Genomic DNA, 24,306 nt, shown 5'->3' with positions numbered 1-24,306 from the left:
TCAAAGGGCCTCAAGTAATTCTTAAATGTTCCCAATACTGTGGCATAATACCAAAACCAGCTAGGGCCTAAGCATTTTTACAGGTACCTCTTGCACTAGGCAGAGTATCTTACTCTTGAATCCAAAGTTTCATCAGATATTTTAAAACTGTTCTTTCATTAATTTAGATCCATTTAGCTATAGTGATTTATTAATATTATTATTCAGGAACTAATAGGCAGCAAAATTTGGAGAGAAAAGATTAATCACATATAATACAGAAACTTTTCTCTGATTAAAGCCCTCTTGTGGTTTCTTTTTGTGTTCCTTTAGTGTTTTTCTATGTGCAAGCAACAAGGGTAAATACTGCTCAAAGTCAGAATAAGATTTCCAGCAACAGCTCTTGATGTATGAGGACTCCATTAGCAAAGATTTTAAGTCCCTTAGAATCACCTTCATTTGAGACACTGTAGCTATTTTGCTTGGAATTTAGAGATCCTATCTGAGAACACTGATCATATTGCCAATTCTGCAAAAAGCAAGAAGTAACAGAAAAAACTGAGTCACCGAAGTTTTGTGGACCTTTTCATTAAATCAACTCCCAGCAGAGCTAAAACTTTATCCAACATATTTGGAAAAAAGACAACACTAAAGACACCTAGCAAATAAAATTCCTTAACTTTTATGAGTTTGGGGCTACATCTTCAATAAAAATTAATCTAGGAATTTAAATTTAGCATTCAATGTTAGTTAATTTTATTTGGATTAAAGATTAAAATATTCCTTATTTGTGCTGTACTTAAACTATTATACACTGATTCAAAAGATTTTTGTATTATAGAAATACATAAATTTGGCTAAGAATCAACTTCTTAAAGACATTTTTCAAAGTATTCTGTAAATTCAAATAAAAGAAGTCTCTTAATTATCTGAGGCAAAAATACTGAGATTGAAACACAGAAAAGGGAGTGACTGGTAATACTTTTAAATAGATTAAAAACAAAACCATTCATGATCCATGATTTAGTTTACTCAAAAAAAATCAAGTCACTAAAAAATGCATTTTAAACGGAGAGATGAAAAAGAAATGATCCTTCCAGATGTTACCTTAAAGAAAAAACCCTGAACAGTAATCATCAAATCAATTTCATGGCAGCACATGGTAAGGAGAATAACTGTACAGCACATCAGGAAATATGGACGGTCAGAGAGCATAGATCAAGCTATTAGAGTGCTGTTATGTTGACTTTTAAGCCAACTGCACTATGTATCGAAAAAAATTCTGTGAGAATGAGTAACACTGAAAACGCAAGAGAAAGGACAATGTATTTATAAGGGCATTTTGAAAAAGCTCCCATTTTGCTAGATGTGATAATTAAAGCAAAGGAGAATTAGATATATATATATATTTTTTTTTTCTCTCTCAAATGACTATACCAGAAGTCTAAGCCTAGTCAGAAAAAGAATATGCTTATGAGGAACATAGAGCAGGATACTGCAGTAGTTGATTTTCCCAAGTCTCTAAAGGGACAGATGCAATATGGGATAATAAAAAGTGAGTTTTGAAGTATGTTTAAGAAAGCTGTGGAAAAGGAGAAAAAAAATGATGAAAAATTTCAGTCATAGTATGAGAGTTTGTGTTAAAGGGAAATTAAAAAAGAAGAATGAACTAATCTAAAATATGAAACATACTGAAACAAACACCAGGGCTCTACATTAACTTTCCCTGTAGCCACAGATAAGGAAAAAAAGAGAATTGTTCAAGAATACATCTTTACTACATACAAATCAGCAATCAAGACAGATGGAGAGCTGAAATCTAGCATCCTGAATGGCAGAGCACATTGACTGCAAAAAAAAAAAAAAAAATACTTAAAACAATTCAACAAAGCAGACAAAAAACCTGCTTAAATATATGGTTAAGAAGAACATATTGATGCCAAAAACCAACAAGATAATCCCAGTGGATGACAGCTTTGTGGCTAGAAGTCATCTAGGCAGATTGTATTAATGTAAAGCCCTGGTTTAATGCTCAAAAACAATTACCTTCCAAATAAAGTGTTCTCAAAAGCATAAAAATTCTTGATCAACTCAGTGTCACCAGACTACAGAATTAGAGTAAAAGATATAGGTAAATACAGAATAGTCACTACAATGTAAAAGAAATTAGAAGTATCTGTTGCATTAACTCACCTTATTAGAATGAACTGGCAAATCACATATAGAGCACAGATGGGGATAACCCTTCGGTAAGAGTCCATGGAAGTCTTCAATATTGCTACTTGGAGGAGCGCCCCTCTTTTTCTCAAAGAGAGATCTCTCTTGTAAGGGGCCAGGACCACGTCCCATTCTCTCATACTCACTGTCAAATTTATGATAGTTATGCGAGGTCTCACCAAAAAAAGAATCATCCCTACACCTTTCTCCATCTCTTAATCTGTCATCTTCATAATCCATTCTGTCATAATAACCAGATTCTTGAGAACGACTTCCATGGTCATAATCAAGCACTGGGTTGAGACTAGGACCACGATCATCAAAACTATCTCTTCTAAAGTGCCTTTTTTCTTCCCAATCATCCCTAGGTACTCTGTATGGTGGTTCCCGTGTAGCAGATCTGCCATCTCTACCATAACTCAATGTAGGGCCTTCTTCAGTTCTCCTCCTTTTAAGCTGTAGAAGGATTTGGGGCAAATTCTCAGGAGTAATCTTGTCCTCTGGATAACGACTCAGTTCATCTAAGTCTCTAGCAGACAGACCAAAGCTGGCCAAAATGTTACTGGCCTGGTCTGCATCTCCACGGTGTTGAGAAGACAAAGGGAGTGGACCTCTACTTCCAATGTTAAATATAGACTGCAAATTATGGGAAGAAGTACTAGCAGAAGACAGTGCACTATGAGCTCCTTGTTGATTCAATGAAGAACTCATTCCAAGATTCATTAAACTAGCAAGGCGTGCAGTACCCTGGTTCATCCTTCCAAGAGATGCTGGCATACTTAAAGACTGGGTAGCAGCAGCAAGAAGGCCTATTCCTGCTGCAGACAGGTCACGCCCATGACCCTGCGAATCCCTACCGAGAGATGACTGCTGGAATGACTTGGACATTGTAGAACTATCTCTTGTCTAGTTTATAGACTTAAAAAAAATTTTTTTTTAAAAGAAGGCCAAAAAGAAAGCTCAAACTAGCAAACTAGGTTAACTTTGCTTCAAAAAATGGTAACGCCAAGAAAAAGGATCAATAAGGACTGTAGAATCTTCTTCAAGCTGAGAACCAGCAGACAACTCTGTAGAAAAATAAGCAATTTTAGTCATAAATCCCTTTAAGTAGATGCTGTTTTTTTAGAAAAAAAACTTATGCATCATGTTGATTTAAAAAAAACATTTAAGATCTCAAACTTACAAGGAATTTATTACATATCTTAAACAGATTCCAGATGTATGCAGAGCCTGCATATAGATATTTAAAAAGTAGTGTTTCATGCCAAAGTTTATTAAAGGGAATTCCATACTGAATTTAAAAACATTTCAATTGAAGGATTAGATGTCTGAGTACATCAAAATTTCAATAAAAATATAGATGGGTCTCTTCTTTTGGAAGAATAAAAATACACCCTATAGTATGATGTTTAAGTTCCAGGAGAAGACTAAAAACAAACAAAAAAATCAAGGTCAGCAAGTCAGATGAATCAGTTGTATTCTGCTTTAGAAAATGAGACCTATTATTACTATCAGAAAGAACCAAGTAAAATCACAAGTAAATGAAGCTTAGGAGCCAAGTACCTAGTATAAGATCTAAGACCAAACACAATAGTCGAGACCTTTATGCAGCAAAATCAATTTGAGGTAAAGACAGATGTGAAGAAAAATAAGCGACTTCCTAGTTTAAGGATTTCTGCACAAATTTAAGCCATATAACTAACTGCCTTCTTACTATCCATCCTGTATCAGGCAGTGCTTATTTCATTTCTAATATTAAAAAGTAAGGAGAACTAAATATGGTCAATATAGAAATAGGAGAACTCCAAAGAAAAAACCCAGGTACAGGAAGTATAAGTGATTTAAAAGAAGTGAAACTCCCCTCTAAGTTAGCATCCATCAAAGCTCATTTAATACTCTGGGCTACAGAACCTTCTAGAGCTCAAAACAGGTAAAAATGAAAATGGTATTGTGCTTACACAGATTTCTGTAAATTTTTCACAAGATTAGCCCATTCACCGGGTAATTTTAAATTCTGAACACAATCCCCCCAAGATATGTTTCTGGATGAAGTTACTGTCATTATCTCCCTTAAATTACTATTTTATCTCAAATTGTTACAGACGAATTTGCAAAGCATTTACATGTGATTTTCATAAATCAAATGACATACATAACAAATGTTCTTGATGAAATAATTTTTTAGAATCACAACTATATACCGAGGTTAAGTCTAAAGTTGTCTGCTACATAATTCAATTAAGAAGCATTGCTCTGTTAAGTTTCATACATTTGATCACCCGTACACCTAAGCACTGGTGGTTTAATACTATTAAACTTTATTTCATTAAAAACTGGGCAATATTCAATAGTTACAAGTCTATTATGGGACCAATTCCACCAATGATCGAATAAAGCAAGGAAACACTGGACATATAGTGGTAGAGGAAGTATAAAAAAAAGTTGCAGGCAAGACTTAGTTAGATTTTACAAAAAGATGTAACAAAGTTAAAAAGACACAGAAATGCTATCAGAGGTGACTGGAATTACAGAAGATGTTTTTGCACACCAAGAGAGATGAAACCGAGAAAAGATACTAAAGAAACTAGTTCTAGATGAAATACACTATATAAACTACTTACGCTTTAAGAATAATAAAGACAAGAGTAAGTGGACTTTTTTGGATGACAGTTTCCTTGGTGTCTTATAGAAAATGCCATATAGAATGGCAGTTGAAAAACTGCAAACATTAACAGGACCCTCTAAATTTTCACGTATACTTTATTTTAAAAGATCAAAACCTTTAAGAGGGTTTTCTAAAACCAGCATTTCGAAGTAGCAATATTACTATTAATGGCAGTTTTGCCCTTCATGGTACAGACAAAGCTGTGTAATACAGAAAAGTCAGTTTTTTTTTTTTTTAAGGACTATTCCTTTCCCTTAGGGAAATTATACAATAGTATTAAGAATATGTAAAAATTTTTAATTGATCATACTTTAAGGAAATGACTGTTGGATTACAGAGATCTCAATTACTTTTCTTTATAGCACATATGAAAAGGGTGTATCTGTAAAAGGAAAGGTTCAGAGAAGTAAAGATAAAAGATAACCTTAAGACAAAACAGAAAATGGATGTCAGAAAAAGAGCAAGACAGACAATGTAAATCCCATGACAACTTGTAATCTCGTAAGACTAACCATAATTTTTGAGACTCAGAGTTTCAACTTAAATGCAGCCCCACACAAGGACATGAGAACATTATTAGTGAAAAGTGACTTAAGTCAGACTTTTGACCAGAACACAAATAACCAGTCTTAATTTTTTTTTCATTAAAACAAAGAAATTGAGAGAAATCAGACATGACAGCACTGTTCAAAGAGCACTTACAAAAATAGTTCCATTAGTATCTTCGGTCAGGGATAATAAAATGACAAGCCTTTTAAACGGCTCATTTAAGCAAAACCTACTGCCTATTAAGGTTAGCACAACAGTGAGGTGTTTACTAAATAACTTTTTAAAAAAGAGTAGCTTATTGTACTGTTTTTCCCCATATTATAAAATTGCCTTCCCATAGTACACTATACTACAGGGTAAGAAAGTTCAAAAATAGTTCCTTTGAAATAACTAATCTAGAATGTAATGTCAAAATCCAATTTATCCATTAAAATCTTAATGCCCATCAATGCAAAAAAACTTTCACTTCCAAAAAAAAGCAGCATCTCCACCCTAAAATCAGGAAACATGAGACAATTCTAAGTAACCTGGAACTTAAACCTAGTTCATGACATAAGTGTAAATGCTACCAAAAATGTTAACTTCACGGTCAACATCTGAATAACTATGTATGGTTAAGAAATAAGTTTCACTTAGTAACATTCAAGTCTCTCCATTCCATCAATAGCTTTATTGGATTTACTTTCTTCAACTAAAAAGTGGAATACTAAAATACTACAGAACACGATTATAGCTTAACACACTCACAAAGTTCATGGTAAAGAGAAGCAAATGGTCATTCCCCATCTAGATTTCCTATGTAAAGTAAGTTTGTCTCATTATTCATTCTTCCAGAGGATTATTTAGCAGGATTACTAAAATGAGCTTAAGAGGACTTTGGTTCTTTAAAACATTATAGAAAAAAATCCTTCAGCTTTTAAATTCAAAATTTTAAAATACGTCTTAAAGTATCTAACTACTACCGTATCGAACTTTAGTTATGTTCTCAATTATGTAAAATAACCGCATCGTAAAAACTATTTTTAATATACATATAATCATAAAAGCTTATAAAGATGCTTAAGGAAAAATATGTTGACATTTTAACCCTTCAATCTTACAAAAACTTAAAAAGCGACAGCTAGAAAACTGTAGCTTCTTATAGTTTTTTAAAGATTTTATTTATTTATTTGAGAGAGAGAGAGAATCAGAGAGAGAGCACGAGAGGGAAGAGGGTCAGAGGGAGAAGCAGGCTCCCCGCTGAGCAGGGAGCCTGATGTGGGACTCGATCCTGGGACTCCAGGATCATGACCTGAGCCGAAGGCAGTCGCTTAACCAACTGAGCCACCCAGCCGCCCGCTTCTTATAGTATTTTTCCCCCTTCTGAATTAAAAACACAAGTGGATGTTAAGAAATTTTCAGATTTTGGGGTGCCTAGGTGGCTCAGTTGGTTAAGTGTCTGCTTAGCGGGGAGCCTTGCTTCTCCCTCTCACTCCCCTGCTTGTACTCTCTCTCAAATATATAAATAAAATCTTAAATTTTTTTTCCAGATTTCCCAAATGTTCTATGAAAGCCAAACATCCTTGTGATTTGTTAAATTATTCATGTGAAAATATGCCAGGGGCCCCTGAGTGGCTCAGTCGGTTAAGCGTCTGCCTTCAGCTCAGGTCATGATCCCAGGATCCTGGGATCGAGCCCCGCACTGGGCTCCCTGCTCAGCGGGGAGCCTGCTTCTCCTTCTCCCTCTGCCTGCCTCTCTGCCTACTTGTGCTCTCTCTCTGTCAAAAAAAAAAAAAAAGAAAGAAAAAAGAAAATATGCCAAGTATGTTTAAGGTAGCAGCCAACAATACCAATACAGCAAAAAAAATTCTAATCATGTCACCAACAGACAGGAGGGAAAGTTCACCATTAGTAATTTCAAAGAAGCATCATTTCGGAAGGTAGCTGCTTAATTTTTGTCATCAATCACACAAAAACATAGATTCCTGTGGTCAGAATTTGTAAACCAAGCACCTGATTCATTTCCAACTATTGTAAAGGGTTAATTATTCCTTAGTTTCACGCTTTTGATTATTTTTTTTAAAAAAGATTTTTATTTATTTGACAGAGAGAGAGACACAGCGAGAGAGGGAACACAAGCAAGGGGAATGGGAGAGGGAGAAGCAGGATTCCTGCAGAGCAGGGAGCGTGATGCGGGGCTCGATCCCAGGACCCTGGAATCACGACCTGAGCCGAAGGCAGACGCTTAACGACTGAGCCATCCAGGCGCCCCACTTTTAATTAATTTAAAATGGTCTCACAATTCAGCAGTTTCCAACTTAAAGTTAGTAAATTTTTATTTTAACATTAGTTCACGTCACTCTTTTCTTAATAGATTTTGTAACATATATCTCGTCTTAAGGGTTTGGTTTTTAAAAATGGATTTACTGAGGAATTATTCAATCTTTTATATAGAGAGCTTAAACCACTTTAAAACCTTATAATTTAATCTGTGGTTCTTCAGTGCCATAATCTCATTTTAGTATGGCATACCTTTGAGCGACTTAAAAGGTTTTTTTCATAATAAAATGAAATACTAATAGTTCACAAACCTCTTAGGAAATAAAGTCCCAGCTCTATTCATTTCAGTTTTGTGTAAACAATATGCATCTCATCACACCTAAGGAAAAAACACTGTGAAAAGTAGTGCTGAGAAGGCTGAAAAAGTCCTTTACGATTATCACTCTAATCCATTTTACAGACCTGGATTCAACTTCTAGCCCACTTCTTGATCCTTAGGCTAATGATATAAGAGTGTTTGTTGCAAAATGCCTTCAGCTGCTAAAACAGAAAACATGTTAATCAGGAGGGATTCCTATTCAGGCTTGGAATATTTTTCATCTTCCTACACTTAAATTTTTTCTTAGCGACTTTCAATTAGACATTAAAAATTTTTAGATTAAAGCAATGCAGGATAGAAAGTTACTCCATTTACCTGACACTTGTGATTTGATTTGATTTATACTACCTTGTCTTACTTTCTTCTCTACTTAGAATTAGTGGTTTTCCTCAAGGTGCCATTCTGCACCCCTAAGATATTTCCTTCCACTTTATGTTCGACTCTCAGTTCCCACAAACATTTGTACAACTCTTTAATTTGGTATATATGGAGCTTTTTTACCAAATACCTTGATGTGAATGCTAGTTCTACTATAAAATAGCTAACTAAGCAAATCATTTAACATTTTTTTCACTTCTAAAATGGGAAAAATACCCACTTCATAAAGCTGTAAACATTTAATAAGTTAATCCACATAAAACAGAATGGTTTCCGACACGTGGTCAGGACTGCAGTAATCATCTACTTTTATGCAGATTGACCCTAAAAACCAATTCAATCTGATCCTAACAACCAATGAGAAAAACCTTGGATGCAGAAGGACTGACCCAGAGACATACCAATAAAGAGCTTATAAACCTTTCACTTGCACTGTACTCCCCATTTCATATGTCAACTTTAGTGCGTCATTCATTTCCTTTCAAAGCTGGAATTCATATTTGAATTTTGCTATTGAACCACAAGTACGCTTTAAAAGACATCAGATTTAAAGGCTGGTAAGTGACCTAGAACACTGAAGACAAAAGCAGAGGCTAGGGGAATTGGACAAATTAAACCTTTTTTCCTTATTCCCCATTACCAATCTACCTTTAAATTAACTTCTCATCCTCAAAAAAGAAGTCCTTACACCTCCCTGACTCCCTGCCATAATCTTATTGGAGATACCCAGTCCTCCTGCCTTTCCAGCTGGCCTCTTTGCATCCCTGTTTACAGCTTCCAATACAAACCTCCCAAAACATCACTATTTTATATACTCCCCTGCTAAAAAACACATTACTCCCTACTACTGACCACATGAAAAGCACACCATGGTATTCAATGCCTTTCACATTCTAGTTGCATCCTACTTCTCGAATAAGCCAACTGACCTTATGCAAAATATTTTAGAAGCAGTTACAGGGACTGCTCAGTACTTGTGTAAATATATTTGCTGGACTACCTCCCCTCTTCATTTAATACTAGTAATTCTCTTAAGGCCCAGCACTGCCCCCCCCTTATATCATGCCAGTTTATATACAAACCACAGTGTATACAACACCCAAGTTTAGAAAGGGAACGCTAACATCTTAGATACCATCTACCTACCAGTTTCCTATGCCTTCATCTTCCCTTTCTGCAGTCCCTTGTATTTAAGTTTTATCACTTAATATATACATCTTTAAAAAAGGTGTTAATTTTGCATTCATGAATCTTACGCAAACTGACTTTTAATATGTATGGATTGTTCTTACCTACTTCTAAAAAACTGATTCATACATGCATTAAACCTACATTTCACTGCAATATACATAACCACATGGCACATACACTTATTTATTCTGCAGACGATGAACACTTAGGCTGTTTCCAGTTTCCCACCATTACCAAGAATGTTGGTATGACTATTTCTTGGTGTCTCCTTAAGTTTCAAGTTTTAAACTCCCTCCTCTGTGGTGCTCTTTCAAAATATTATAGCCCATACAAGGATACTCAGTTAAGCACTGTTAAGTGTTCTGCTGTTCCACATTTTCTTACATCAAGAATTTTTATGTACAAATCTAATTCTTTGATACTCAACAGGGACTCAAACACTTATTTTAAATTTTCACATATGGAATAGGTTCTTATAAAAGTTACCATACCAAAGGGAGATATTTAATATCCTAGTAATTGCCACAAAGGGGAAAAAAACAACCATACAAATCATCCCCAAAGATCAGAAAGTTATCTTCATTAGCAATCAGTGATACTGCAAATCTAAGATCCTATTTAGAACCTAATATCAACTGATTACTTTCCATACTTGCTATGTTTATTGCTGCCCAGAAGGACATCTACCATAGATCATCCTTTGCTCTTATCCAGCAGCAGTAGCCGGGATGAATTACCTCACCCTCCTTTCATTCACCTTGTTTTCCTACTAGTTTGTATTTTAAGATAGGCACCAACACCCACAAGCTATTGGGACTGTAGATCAAAGATAAATGTCAGATCTGCCATTTTAAAAACTTTCCGAAAAAAGCAAGCTCTTTTTATCAATTAACCTTTAAACCTGGAAAAGCTTTTTAAACTAAAACAAAATTTTTTATTTTTAAAAATTTAACCTTAAGATTTCATTGCTATTTGGGGCACCTGGGTGGCTCAGTTGGTTAAGTGACTGCCTTCGGCTCTGGTCGTGATCCTGGGGTCCCAGAATGGAGTCCCATATCAGGCTCCCTGTTCAGGAGGGAGTCTGCTTCTCCCTCTGACCCTCCCCTCTCATTCTTTCTCTCTCTCTCACATAAAATAAAGTCTTAATAAAAAAAAGATTTCATTGCTATTTCCATAAATTTTAATTTCAGTCTTGAGCCTTATATATGCAGAGAACGTTAAAGTTTGATACACAGCTGGAAATTATACGGAAGCTGCATCATATCAAAGGCACTCCATCTACTCACAGACCTGCCAGTAATTATCAGTAATTATATTTGTCAGGCAAGATAACAGCACTTTATCACGTAACTCTTATTGTATTACATGTTTGTATTTAAGCTTATGATAGACACAGGCTGCAATAAGTCAAAAGCTAAAGTAGCAAACTTTAAAAAACCACTTAAATTCTTTTAAAGCTACATATATACAATTCTCTCAAACCACTGGCTTTTCTCTCTGCTCATTTTAACTATCCAATAAAATTTTATACATGTAAACTTTTTTTAAAAAGAATTTCAAAGCTCTCAATCCCAATGATCCAATGAGAAGGCCCAATACATAGCTAAGAATTATAAATTAGGGAGCTTCATTTCCTTGGAATAACCACGTGTATACATATATATAAAAAACTGTGAAACTACACTGTCTACAACCCTTCCACCACACCCTCAAAGAACTCAGTATTGTCCATCCCAAAGTCAAGTCCACTCAGAACCTGTTGCCCCAAGTGTGGGACAGTTTTAATGCAACTCTAAAATGTGCTATAAATAACACTTTAACAAACCATTACCCCATTCTTTGATTTTGATCATTCCTAAAATAGTTTAATGGCTGCACTTCACACTGTAACCTAATTACTATCAGTCCCCACAACGGTAAATTAAATATTCTTACATAAGGATGTCTTCGGATTCCTCCATTTGTCTACATGTAATAACCAGGGTATCTTACATAATAAACACTACTTTCTGCCACTTCTGAATACTCTGCACCACTTCAGACTTTTAAGAAACTGGCTCCCTTTTATCTCAATTCCCCTCAAAAATATAGGAGGGCCTAAAGAAACAAAACAACATGATAAGCAGTCTAGCATGTATAAAAAATGTTTCATCGCCCTCCACCTACAAAAATAAATGTAATTTCTCGTGGAAATGTCAGAAAAACACAAGGAAAGAAATATAAATCACCCGTAATGCCAACGTCAACATCCAGAGCTAAGAAATTTTTTGGTACATCTCCATTTTTATGCTTATTCACAAAGTTCCTTTAAAAACCAACAAAAAAGCCATCAAATCTGGGATCAGCAGAGTTTTACTATTTCCTTTCCAAGTAATACTATATTTCATTATTTCCCCATCATCACTCTCCTCTTAAAACATTGTTTTAAAAAGCTATATAGACTTCCATCAGATAGCCACACTATAATTAGCACATCTCTAAGTGTTAAATCTTTCAGACTTTTAGCAAGCTTGATAACTGAGATTACATTAATGTACACAAATCTTTTGTATACTGTTCCCTTAGGATAAACTCCTTTAAGTATATTCCATTTTTAAGCCTATTTATTATGAGTCTGAATCAAATACCCAATCAAGACACAAGCATTTTAGAACACACCCGCAGCACTGCCACTGTTTATATTGCCACAACCTCCTTGGGCTTTTAATCTTTTCTTCTATGAAACCAGGGATTTGAATTACATTTATTTCTGAAGTCATGTAAGACAATTTACTTGCTTTCCTCATGCTAACATCTGTTTACCTATCATTAACTCACTTGTTATATTATTTAGCACTTACAATACTCTAAAAACATTAATGAAATTATGTTTAAAGACTCCTTTAACATACATGATCAGATCAAGAGTGGTTAAATCCTTTAAAATTAGTTCAAAATGGTATGTAAAGGCAGCTTCACTTAAACATAGCTGAGAAGGGAGTTGTGTGAAAACCTCCTCTGTGGGTAAAATATACGTTAATGTTATAACCATAAAAATGTTAAGTGCAAGGGAAAAATTGTAAATTTAAAGCACTTCACAAACATCTGGCTAAAGATCTCTTTTCCCAGTCTTACATAACAAACCAGAACAATCTTCATTTAGTACTTCAATTGTGTTCAATTTCAAGTTTGCAAAAACATTCTGGTTAAGTACAAAAGGCATACACAGCGTTTTTGCAACAAAAATCTTTGTCCACCTTCCATTTCTAAAACATTACTGTTGAAAAATTATGACGACAGACTGCGCAGATGACCGAGCCACTGAGTTTTCAAAAGGAAATTTTATTTTCAACCTTTATGAAAATAGCCTAAAACAGAATTTTTGCCCGTCGAGTACAACTGTTCTAATTTATCTGGGAGAAAATTGTGTTTTATTGACCACTTAAAAATCTTAAACCAAGCTCTATTCAAAAGAACGCAGCATAAAGACAAAAATCTCATTAGTAAGACCTGGGAAATAAACGATTCTCGCATTATTCCAGCGCGCTTGAAAGACTAGAAATTTCGGAATCGCCATAAGCGTTCTAGAAATATCTGTCTGGAAAACTGTAACTGATCCAATAGGAATATTCCACAGTATAAGGCCACAGAGCAGGAAAAACATCTAGGAGAATTCTTTCACGGCAAACGGGAAGAGTCCCTGTAAAACACCGAACATGGCACAAGGCTAGCAATGAAAAGAACAACGATGCGCCGACTACACCACGGTACTCCAAGCCCTTTGTCTGGAAACCGGAAGGTCCCACAACACACGATCCTTTTTAGAGGAACGCAGACTGATAATATCTTAATAAAGAGAGAAGGAATAGGAGGTGACTCTCTAAACAAGTCTCTTGGCTCGCAGCCTACTGCAGAAGGCTTTCTCCACTACGCAATACGAAAAACAAGCGTTAACGTTTCATTTTTCGGCCATTTTTACGCGATGGGGGTGGGGAGGAATTGTTTCCGAGGTCCGGCTAAAATCCCGCGCGGATGTGTGTGGGCGGGGGACAGGGGAGTCTTAGGGGGCGCTATGAAGCTATCGGCCAAAAGCAGAGCGAAGGCCGTGACACCAGGAGAAGAAAGAAAAGCTGCTCAAACGGCTAAGCTTTTCAGTCTGCAAAATCCTCCATTTTGCGGCACAATTTAAAGGGGCAAAGAGAAAAAAAAAAAAGCAAACGCCTATCTGGGGCTGGAGCTATTCCAAGACTTCGCTGCTTTAACTATTCTCCCCAAACAGTAGGCCCCCTATGGACAGCCAGTCCCTCAGGCCTCGAGCGCTCCTCCCTTCGCCTCAGAGCTGCAGCCCGCGTGTAACGGGCTCGTCGTCCCGCCCCCGCCCACAGCAAGCCCAGGACGCGGGAAGCTCGGCCGATCGGCTGCCCTCGGCGCCCCCCGACTCTCCCGCCGCACCCCGGGCCCTTGGCTGGCCGCGTGTCTCCCTCCGGGACCGCTCACCTCCGCCGCCCGAGGAGGCTGGTTGCGCCGCCACTGCGCTCCTAACATGGCGGCCGCCGATGAGGCGGCTCACATACGCAACGAGGAGGGAGGCAGAGCGGGCGAGCGGGAGCGAGCGAGAAAGGCGCGCCGCCGGCTCCCCGCGGCCCCTGTCGCCGTCCCTGCCTCCTCCCGGCGGACGCGGAGAGCCCCCGGCCACCCCACCCCGATTCTTACCCGCTTCACGCCTACCTTAAGGAAAGGGAGAGGGAAAAGGAGAGGTAGCTCTCTCCTAGCGAGCGGGACGCGGAGGCTCCCACAATCCCCCGCAGCAACGGCGCTGGTAAGAGGTGGCAGCGGCGGCTGCAGCCCAAGAACAAACCCGCTCTCGCGAGAGAGTACACCCACCCCACCTCCTCTCGGGTCCTGTTTCTGCGCGCGCCAGGCCCCTCCCCCTACTCAGGGCGCGCACACCACCCGCGCGTTCGGCGACGGTCGTTGTTCTCTAATCCTGGAGTCCGCTTGTGGCGGGAAATGGATAGAGCGCTATAGTTTACGAGTTCGAGTCCTATTCCCCAAAAAAGCTTTTTCTCAACCTTTAACTTCATGGTGCAAAATTTAAATAGGGTATGCGATAGAAGCGAGTCGCGGGAGTCAGTAGCTTAGACCCGATTTCTATTCTGATTATTCTCTCAGTATTTGCCAAGCGCCAGACCGGGGAACCTATACCATTTTGGCCGGCTTTTAATCCCAGTAATTCCGTGGAGGGTCATGGAAGTGGAAGATAGAGAACCCAGCCCATTCAAAGAAAGACCACCGCCGCCACTTTGAATTTGACTGAATGTAAAACTCCCCTGAGACTGATAGAGGTTCCCGAATTACACATGTGAAAATCCTGAGGTAGACTTCGAGAAACTGCAGTAAGTCTTCAGGGAACGGCCATTTCCCTGGGTTTTCAAATTTAAATGCAGAGGGACGAGCAGTCACCTGAAGCCTGAAGTAAATTAGTGAATACAAATACTAATAGCACTCAAATTTTTAAAATCTTGACTGCTGAATCAGACTCGCCATCTTTGAAAAATAGTTCCGGGTCCTCTGTGAAGACAGTGGAGAGGGCAAAGATGGAGAAGACCAGAGACCAGTAGGGAATTGAAGAGATCGTCTAGTTCAGAACTTAACTCTTGTTAATTTGACTGGATACTGAAGATGAGGAAGGGAAGGGTCATGAATGAATGACAACTCAATGGTTAGCAGTGCTATTAAGTGGCACTGGCAGAGTACCAGGAGGGGAAACCATAAGGCAAGATGTTTGGCATCAATTTTAAAGTAAGGAGTGGTATTTATGGGTCTTGAGCTCAGGGGAAAAAGATGTAGGTTAGTGGCACACTTGAGTTAATGACATAAATGAAGCAATGGGATTTCAGAGTTAAGCTGGAGATAGTACAGTGAAAAGAGAGGACTTAGGACCTTGAGAAAAGAATCAGGTAGAGCTGAGTGGCAAAGGAGACCAAGTGAGTACAGAGGTGGGGGGGAGGAAACAAAAAAGTCTGGGAAGAGCAGGGAGGCACACAAATTGTACTGCCTTGACAGCCAAAATAGAGGTCAAAGTGATCAACAGGGTCAGATGCTATTTACAGGGAAGACTAGGACTAAAAACATCTACAAAAGATTTAGCAAGATGGACATCATCCTTAACATTATGGACTTGCTTCCAATAAAGTGGGAGAGGAAGTCAGACCAGAGGTGTATTGAAACGGACGGAAACTACCCAATGCAGGAAAGGTTTGGCTGGAGAAAGCAGGGTTTAGTTTTTCATTTTACTCTGAGAGTTTTGTGGGTTTTTTAAAAAAGATTATTTTATTTTAGAGAGAGCATGAGCAGGAGGAGCAGAGGGAAAGAAAGAATCTCAAGTGGACTCCACGCTGGGCACAGAGCCTGAGGTGGGGCTCCATCCCAGGACCCCAAGATCATGACCTGAGTCTGACGCTCAACTGCCTGCGCCACCCAGGCACCCCTTACTACAGGAGTTTTGAGCACAATTAAAATGTTGGCAGGAAGGGTATTTTAGGAAAGGATTGGTTGAAGAGAAAACAAGTTAAAGGAGGGGCAATTTGTAATGGACACTAAAACAGGATCCAGAGAAAGGAGACATGACTTTAACAGGAGGCATTGGAGAGGATGGTGTAGAGTTCTCATTAGGTTTGGTTGAAGCCTTGGGAATGATATTCAGGTGACTTCAATTGTGTGACTAAATCATACTTGAGGACTAGAGTTGAAGAAGGGACAATTAAAAAAAAGATTTTATTTATTCATTGGAGACGGAGGGGGAAGCAGAGGCAGGCTCCCTGTGGAGCAGGGAGCCTGATGTGGGACTCAATCCCAGAACCCTGGGATCAGGACCCGAGCCAAAAGCAGACACTTAACTGACTGAACCACCCAGGTGCCCCTAAGGGACAATTTTTAAATAGCCATAGTGAAGAGCGGAACTGCAATCCCACATCTCCATGTATGTTGTATAACCATCGGACTGAAGGTCCTCTGTTAAGTGATGTTTAAAGCCTACTGGTTAGCTCCATAATGAAACTTTGGGGAATCCTAATTCCTCTGTGAATCCTGCATCTTCCATTCAAAACCGTATCTGCTTTCTACATGGTGAGCCTTTGATTCCAAGTAATCTTGGCTAAGACTTCCCTTTATGTTGTTTCCAGCACTTAGATGAAACAAGAGGCTCTGTTCCTCATTTAGAAACATGAATGCATCTTAGAACTAAGATATGCACTTACCCATGCTTTTGTGTAAGGCTGTAATGCCATCTGGTGATCATACAAAGAAGAAAAGTCAAACTTTATCATTGAGTAATTATTTATTTAGTGGCTCATCAGCAAAAAGACACATTGGAAACCAAACTTAATACAAGATTTCAGTCATCAAATGCCTATTTCATTAAGGACACAATACAAGGGTAGGGATTCAATGACCAATTGCCAGCTCTTAAGGATCGTAGTCTGATGGCGAATGGACAAGGAGTCTGGCCTCAAGGTGGGCCTGGCTGTGAGTAGAGATGAATCAAGAACTCTATACTGGTTTAGGTTACTTGGGAGTAGGTGAGGTGTGCACCAGGGATGGTAAAGAATGAGGCTACAAAGCAAGAATTTCTGCTAAGACTTTGAAAGGTCTAAGTGACAGCTATGTTATGTAAGACTTTAAACACCAGGAAAGAATCTGGATTTGCACTGATAATGAAGACCTTTTAGTTTGGCACAGGAGACATATTGAGGACATGTATTTGATACCACACAATCACTAAGCAGCTGATAATACTTTCTAATTATTACAATTTTGAGGGTAAAGTACCATTATTCCGGTTTTATGTAAGAGATTAGGAAGCTTGCAGGTGAAGCAGCTCAATAGTGACAAAAGCCAGGATTTGAACCCAGTTCTATATCAATCCAAACAGAGCTTTTGAGCATGACATGTTATTGCCTTCACCAGAGCTGTAGTCTCAATCTCTTGACAGTCCACCATCTAGTTATTTTTTTTAACAGATTTAATGCCCTGAAACCAGGTCATTCCTATACTTTAAGCTATTTAAAAATAGAGAACTATTAACCAGTGGCTCTTTTAGCAGTGGCATGGGGGCAAGGACAGGTAAGATGTTTAAGAAATAATTTTTGAACAAATAATACATATAATAAAATTCAAAGAACACAAGTTTTCCCCAACTTGGGTTCCCCTACGTAAAGGCAACTCACTTACCAATCATTTCTTGTGTATTCCAAGGATTTTCTATAAAGAAACACTTTGTATGTATATGCATATGTGTGTATATGCTTGTGGTTTACCAAAGATGACCACAAATTCTTTGCCACTCTTCTCATAGTGGAATCAATTTCTACTCTACCTGCATCTGGAAGGGCCCTATAAATGGCTTTCACCAACAGAATGCAGAAGTGACTTTTTTTCAGAAGAGACAAAATTTTAAGATCTTTTTTCATCCACTTGGAACCCAGTTGCCATGTGAAATCCCAACCACTGTGAAGAGGCCACATCAAAAGAACCAAAGCACTTCGAGTCTACAGCTCCAGCTGAATGAGGCCTCCAAATGGCTAGAGCTCCAGCCAAGTCCATGTAGAACACAACCACCCAGCTGAGCCCTATCAACCCAAAGAATTTTAATACTTGTTTGAACCATTAAGTTTTAAGGTGGTTTGTTATGTAATGATACACACTAAATGAAGATTTATTTACTTTTTAAATTATTTATTTAGGGGCGCCTGGGTGGCTCAGTCGTTAAACATCTGCCTTCGGCTCAGGTCATGATCCCAGGGTCCTGGGATCGAGCCCCGCATTGGGCTCCCTGCTCAGTGGGAAGCCTGCTTCTCCCTCTCCCACTCCCCCTGTTTGTGTTCCCTCTCTCGCTGTCTGTCATATAAATAAATAAAATCTTAAATTGGAAGGAAAATAAATATGGGAATAATTAGATAGATGTACAGAAGTTATAGATGAGGAAAACATTAAAATACTGACAGACACAAATGAGACCTTAAATGGTAATTCATACCATATCTAAGAAATTTTAACCTAAAGATAAATCTTTTTTTTTATCTTCAAACCTATTACTTGTTACTTCAATGAACCACTTTCAATGGACACCCATAGACATATTTCCAAGTAAACTTACCATCTATGAGTGATTTTTACTTCTTTCCCCATTTTTTTTCTAATTATGTTTGATAGTAACCTTGAAAAAAAGCTTTTTTTTTTTTTTAAATAGGATCATTTCTAGTTTCCTCATTAAGCATCACACAGCCTTTTGGAGTAAGACGCTTTTAACGGTTAGGAATGTTGACCCTCAGCAGTTTTAGCAAATGCTGTTTTAGCATGTAGGGAGATTATTCTCTTTTCTTTTTTTTAAAGATTCTATTTATTTATTTGACAGGGAGAGAGACAGCGAGAGAGGGAACACAAACTGGGGAGGGGGGAGTGGGAGAGGGAGAAGCAAGCCTCCTGCCGAGCAGGAGCCCAATGCAGGGCTAGATCCCAGGACTCTGGGGTCATGACCTGAGCTGAAGGCAGAGGCTTAAGAACTGAGCCACCCAGGCACCCCTAGGGAGATTATTCTTGATATATTGTTGAAATAATCTCAGAATGACTTTTCTGTGTTGTTTTATTATGTAACTGTTTATTACATGTATCTGTAACATCTTTATGTCCCTAATTTAGCAGTTTTACTACTATATATGTAAAACTAAAATGGGAACCCTACTCTACTCCATCCTTTAATAAAGTAAATCTTTGGAGCACCTGCTTGGATCAGTTGGTTGAGCGTCCTCACTGAAGTCAAGATCTCAGAGTCGTGAGATGGGACCCAGCATCGGGCTCTGTAGGGGCCTAGAGCCTGCTTAAGATTCTCTCCCTCTCTGCCCTGCATTCTCTTTCTCTTAAAAAAAAAAAAAAAAAAAAAAAAAAAGGTAAATCTTTGAGGAATTTTTTAATGTCTCAATTTTCTTATTCTGACCCTCACTGAACCCATAGTTTAGTAGGGCTAGCACTGAATAATTTTAATAAAATGTGACAAACGCTATCAGAGGGCAAGCCTGGGTGTGGGAATGTGTGACCCATTGAGGCCTTCCAGAGGGACATTTTAAAAATACCTAAGAGATTCATAGGTGATATGACAGGAAGAATAAAGTAGATGTGTGCTAAAAGCAAGGCTAATGGGTTTGTCTGTATATGTTCTTTGTATGCCAAGAGCAAAAGCAAGCCTCTTCAAGCTTCAGCAACAGTGGCCAAGATGCTGATAGCCTGAAAGAAGTTATTTGGCATTTGGAATAGTTTTGAGAAACTAGAAAAAACTGGCATTTCAGTAGTTCATGAAAGATGTTAATCCTTAGTCTGAATGAGTTTGATGATTAAAGAAGGCAAGCAATTATTTATTAGAATTAGTTGGAAAGACCTGGGGGCACCATACTTAAAAGTTCCAAATCAAACACTAGCTTTGGAGCTAGATTAATTGAACACCACAGTGGTTCCTGGACCCACTGTGTGACCTTGGGCAAAATAACAGCAGTACCTTGTAGGCCTGTTGAGAGGATTAAGAGATGTAGAATGAGTTTACCAATTCTGGCACATCAACATGCAGTAAATGTTGTCAGTGTTGTAGAGTGCCACACGTCCTGCAGTATATTTACAGGAATATCCTAAAATGACAAAACCATAGATTCAAAGGTTATTTATTTTTATAGAGCCCCAGAGTAAGCATGTTAAAATTATCCATTTAAGTCTGGTTATAACCTACGTTTAATCTGGCACCTACTTGTCAGCACAATGACCGCTAGAGTTTTCTAGTTATAATTTACACACAAAGCTGTTTCACAAACTTTAACTATAAAGACATAGATTACTAAAAAAAGTAACAAAAGGCCACACATATATTTTAGTTAACAGATGTCTCGGGGCACCTGGGTGGCTCAGTCGTTAAGCGTCTGCCTTCGGCTCAGGTTATGGTCCCAGGGTCCTGGGATCGAGCCCCGTGTCGGGGTCCCTCCTTGGCGGGAAGCCTGCTTCTCCCTCTCTCACTCCCCCTGCTCGTGTTCCCTCTCTCGCTGTGTGTGTCTCTCTGTCAAATAAATAAATAAAATCTTAAAAAACAGATGTTTCAAATTGGAAATCTGCAAATCCATTATTTTCTTTCAATACTTTCTGAAGTTAAATTTAGTTTTAAATAGTTGCACACTAGGTTACATCTTTAGAGTCCAAGAGCAAATGCTTTGGAAATCAGACACCTTTGTTTTCATGATTTTGTTTCAAACGGTTAAAGAACAAAACCAGCACTGTTGATACCTTCAGTTACTGTGGTAATCTTGAAAAGCAGGATATGCCAATGGCATTACTCTATTTTGGATATATTTTGACACAAAGATATTCATATTTACCAGCTGAAGGTCTTTAGTCAGCAGTCAGCAGAATTGAGGCTGCCTGGCAGTATGGGAAATAACCTTGAGAAGCTGGTGAATAATACCTTTCAAAGGACTCTTACACAGCATCTGACTGACTAGGTCTGTGGGGAGCCATGGTGCGAAGACACATGGAGTGGGTACTCAGATACTCAGGGAATGTGGCTTCTCTGCAGAAGGGCTGTCTGAGCTAAGACCTCAAAGGAGACAAAATGGAGAAGGAAGATGGAACCAGAAAGGCAAATAGCATGTGCAGAGACCTAAGAGCAAAAGTCTTATCAAGGACTGAACGAAACCAGTGTGGCCAGAAGGGAATCTGAGGGTGGTAAAGATGGGGCGATGAGAGGGGTAAGGGTTAGACTGTGTTAAGGCCTGACAGGCCATGTTAGGTAAGCAGGGACTATGTCTTGTCCATCACTCACCCCAACATCTAGCAGAGTTCACTTAATAAAGGCTATAAACTCATAAAAAAGGTGAGTTAAATGACAGTCTTCTGATAAGATGTGTAATTAGCATAGGTCATTGTCTTCCTCTAACTCAGCCCTGGAGATTACACAAACAAGAAGTAAGTTAGAGATCTGAAAAATTAAATATGAAGAGTTCTTGGAGGAACTGATCATGATTGGGTCCTACTATAGAAGGGCAAGAAATGGAAGCCTAGTGCAGAAAAGGGCAGAGTGCAATGAGAGTAGGGGTAGTAGAGGTTGGGGCAGAACTTTTCTGTTCTGCCTTTTCCCCTCCTGCTCACTGCCTCATCTTTCATTGGCAGGGTGGCCAACATCTTGCAACCTTTCGTAGCCCCTGGAGTTATCCTCCAGAGAATTACAACTGAGGAGATGGAGAGAGAGTTCTACTAGCTGCCACTCTGATAAAGTCCAGATTCTAACTCAGAGGCTTTAGGCCTTTGAGGGCATCTCCACCCTCCAACCCATTCCGACACTAGAACAAGGGCTTGGCTCCTCCCTTCTACAAGATTAAAACAAAAACAACAACAACAACAAAAAAGGAAGTCCCATCCTCCGCTGTGAGTTCATATGGTAAAAAGAATCAACTTTTGCATCCACTCTAAAAGAAAACAAGGTCAACCATTATTCTAGATGAGGGAGAATAAACGACTATAAACTAAAAGGTGTTGAATATTAAAAATAGAATGTTTACACAATACGGGGGACAGTGAAGTAAAGATCCTGGTTATAGACAGTTCATTGTTCTACCAGCAGACAGGGCCTAGAAGCAACAGCACCTCAGTATCAAGAGCATATCTAGTGCCTAGTTTCTTAATGCCATTCACCAGTAAAGGAACCAGGGGTCCCTGGACAAATGTTTGACACTGAGACAAGAAAGATACCAGATGAGTATGGAGCATCTTAATAGTGCCATAAAGCGAGAAGTGCTTAAAAACCAAAACCCCACAATGATGGAGGCATACTGAAGGTATACAGTAGCCAAACTAAGAGCTCTCCCAAAGGTCAAAGCTGGAACGCTGAACGAAATAAAGTATTACTGGAGTACTTCCCAAAGCATAGCAGAAATAGCCGTGGGTTTATAGTGGTATAAATGAATTGAATGAGAGGTCAATTTATTTCTTGAGAATTCCAAGTAACCTACATAGATATTCCACTTTCAAAGAGAGCACAACTCCTGTCTTTTTAACTGTTTGTTGCACATAGTGATTTCATTCCAAAGCACACAGAATTGGGTCAGGGAGAGTAACTCTACAGTGGAGAAATCTGGCAAGACAAACCTCTCAGCCAGCTGATCAAGGTTAACAGCAACACTAATAAGTCATCTTGATAAAGAGAATGGAAATTTACCTCTATGGTCTTCCTCTCAAAATCCCTTAAGCCCAGCTTAATCATGAGAAAAACTCAATCCTAATTGAGGGACTTTCTACAAAATAGCTGACTCAAATTCAAGGTCATCAAAAATAAGCAAGTCTAAGAAGCTGTCATAGCTAAAAGGAACCTAAGGAGGGCGCCTGGCTGGCTCAGTTGGTAAAGTATGTGACTTGATCTCAGGGTTATAAGTTCAAGCCCCATGCTGGGTACAGAGGGCACTCCAGAATAAAATCTTAAAAAAATAAAAAAATAATTTTTAAAAGGAGCCCAAGGAGATATAATAACTAAATGTGATATCCTCAATGAGATCTTAGAACAAAGGACATTAAGTAAAAACTAAGGAAATGTGAATAAAGTATGGACGTAGGTAATAGTAACGTTATCTATATTAGCCCACTAATTGTGACAAATGAACTATACTAATGTAAAATGTTATTAGAGGAAACTGGATGTAGGGTACATGGGAATTCTTTGTACTATCTTCACAAATTTTCTGTAAATCTACAATTATTCTAAAACAAAATTTCAAGGTCCATTTTACCAGCCTTTTCTGAGGTAGTAATTAAGTCACCCTTAACAAGTAGTACAGAATAGTCTCATACTCTAAAGGGGAGGGCCAAAGTAACAGGCTTCTTTGGGCCAGACCTTAGGATACTAAACTGACAAATATACGACCCAGCAAGCTGGCTTATTGTTTCTAAATAGCAGTAAAGAGAATTGCTAAGCAGACATTCTAAGTATTACAGTTGATTTGTTAATTCAGTGAAATTGTTTTCCAAGAGAATATTGACAGGTCCATTAACTGGAGCTGTTCATAAAGCCCTAATTAGGCAACAAGATTCAAGGAGTCATTGTCACTCTTTTAAGTACTTAATTAGTTGCTCTTAAGGGATTGTTTTCTTTTGTGTGAATTCCTAGGCAGTGATCCACCTTTTTGTGTCCCTTTGGGGCCTGCACAATTTATTTCTCTGGGGTTTTATTTTTATTTTCCTGATTACAATTTGAGACATGATCCACAATTTTAAGGCAAAAGTCCACTGATAGCAGTTTCAACCCTGAAGGAAGGGAAGTAAATTATGGATAGGCACCAGGGATGGTCTACTCAATACTTGTGTCTCCCTACCTGTCCTGCTTTAGTTTTTCCTTAGTATGGCATAGGACTGAGCCTTGAAACTTGAGCAGGACAATGAAGAGGGTCACTGTGTCTACTAATTGCTACCTACAATAGGAGGTGGCAGCTTGGGGCTAAATAGTTACTTTAAAATGTTTTACTTCATCTTCTTTTATTTCCTCACCAGGAGATTTTAAAAAAAGAAAATCAAGTCAACAGGGAGTAGTAGGTGACTAATTAACTTCACCTATCAACTAGGAAATCCCATTACATTTTAATGTGCATGATTAAGCCACTGAAATCTCCTGGGGCATTGAATACAGATACCA

General features: G+C 38.5%; 1 protein-coding gene across 8 annotated transcripts in view; it reads right to left on the bottom strand.

The window, feature by feature from the left end:
* MATR3 (matrin 3) overlaps positions 1 to 24,306 on the bottom strand; it is a 45,739-nt gene that overhangs the window by 15,486 nt on the left and 5,947 nt on the right. For 4 of the 8 annotated variants that reach the window (XM_027606644.2, XM_027606636.2, XM_027606641.2 and 1 more), the window contains exons 5-6: positions 20,146 to 20,272; positions 2,173 to 3,263 (exon numbers count right to left, since the gene is read on the bottom strand). In XM_027606644.2, the coding sequence (XP_027462445.1) occupies positions 2,173 to 3,084 (912 nt within the window). In that variant the 5' untranslated portion in view covers positions 3,085 to 3,263; positions 20,146 to 20,272. Of the gene's footprint in view, positions 1 to 2,172; positions 3,264 to 7,980; positions 8,049 to 8,131; positions 8,210 to 14,324; positions 14,477 to 20,145; positions 20,273 to 24,306 lie in introns of those variants that run through there. The other 4 variants (XM_027606638.2, XM_027606643.2, XM_027606640.2 and 1 more) reach the window with 3 other exon arrangements.

This window comes from Zalophus californianus, chromosome 5, assembly GCF_009762305.2.
Source record: "Zalophus californianus isolate mZalCal1 chromosome 5, mZalCal1.pri.v2, whole genome shotgun sequence".
Lineage (NCBI taxonomy): Eukaryota > Metazoa > Chordata > Mammalia > Carnivora > Otariidae > Zalophus > Zalophus californianus.
Note: the sequence above shows the minus strand (reverse complement) of the source record. Positions and strands in the feature narration are given on the sequence as shown.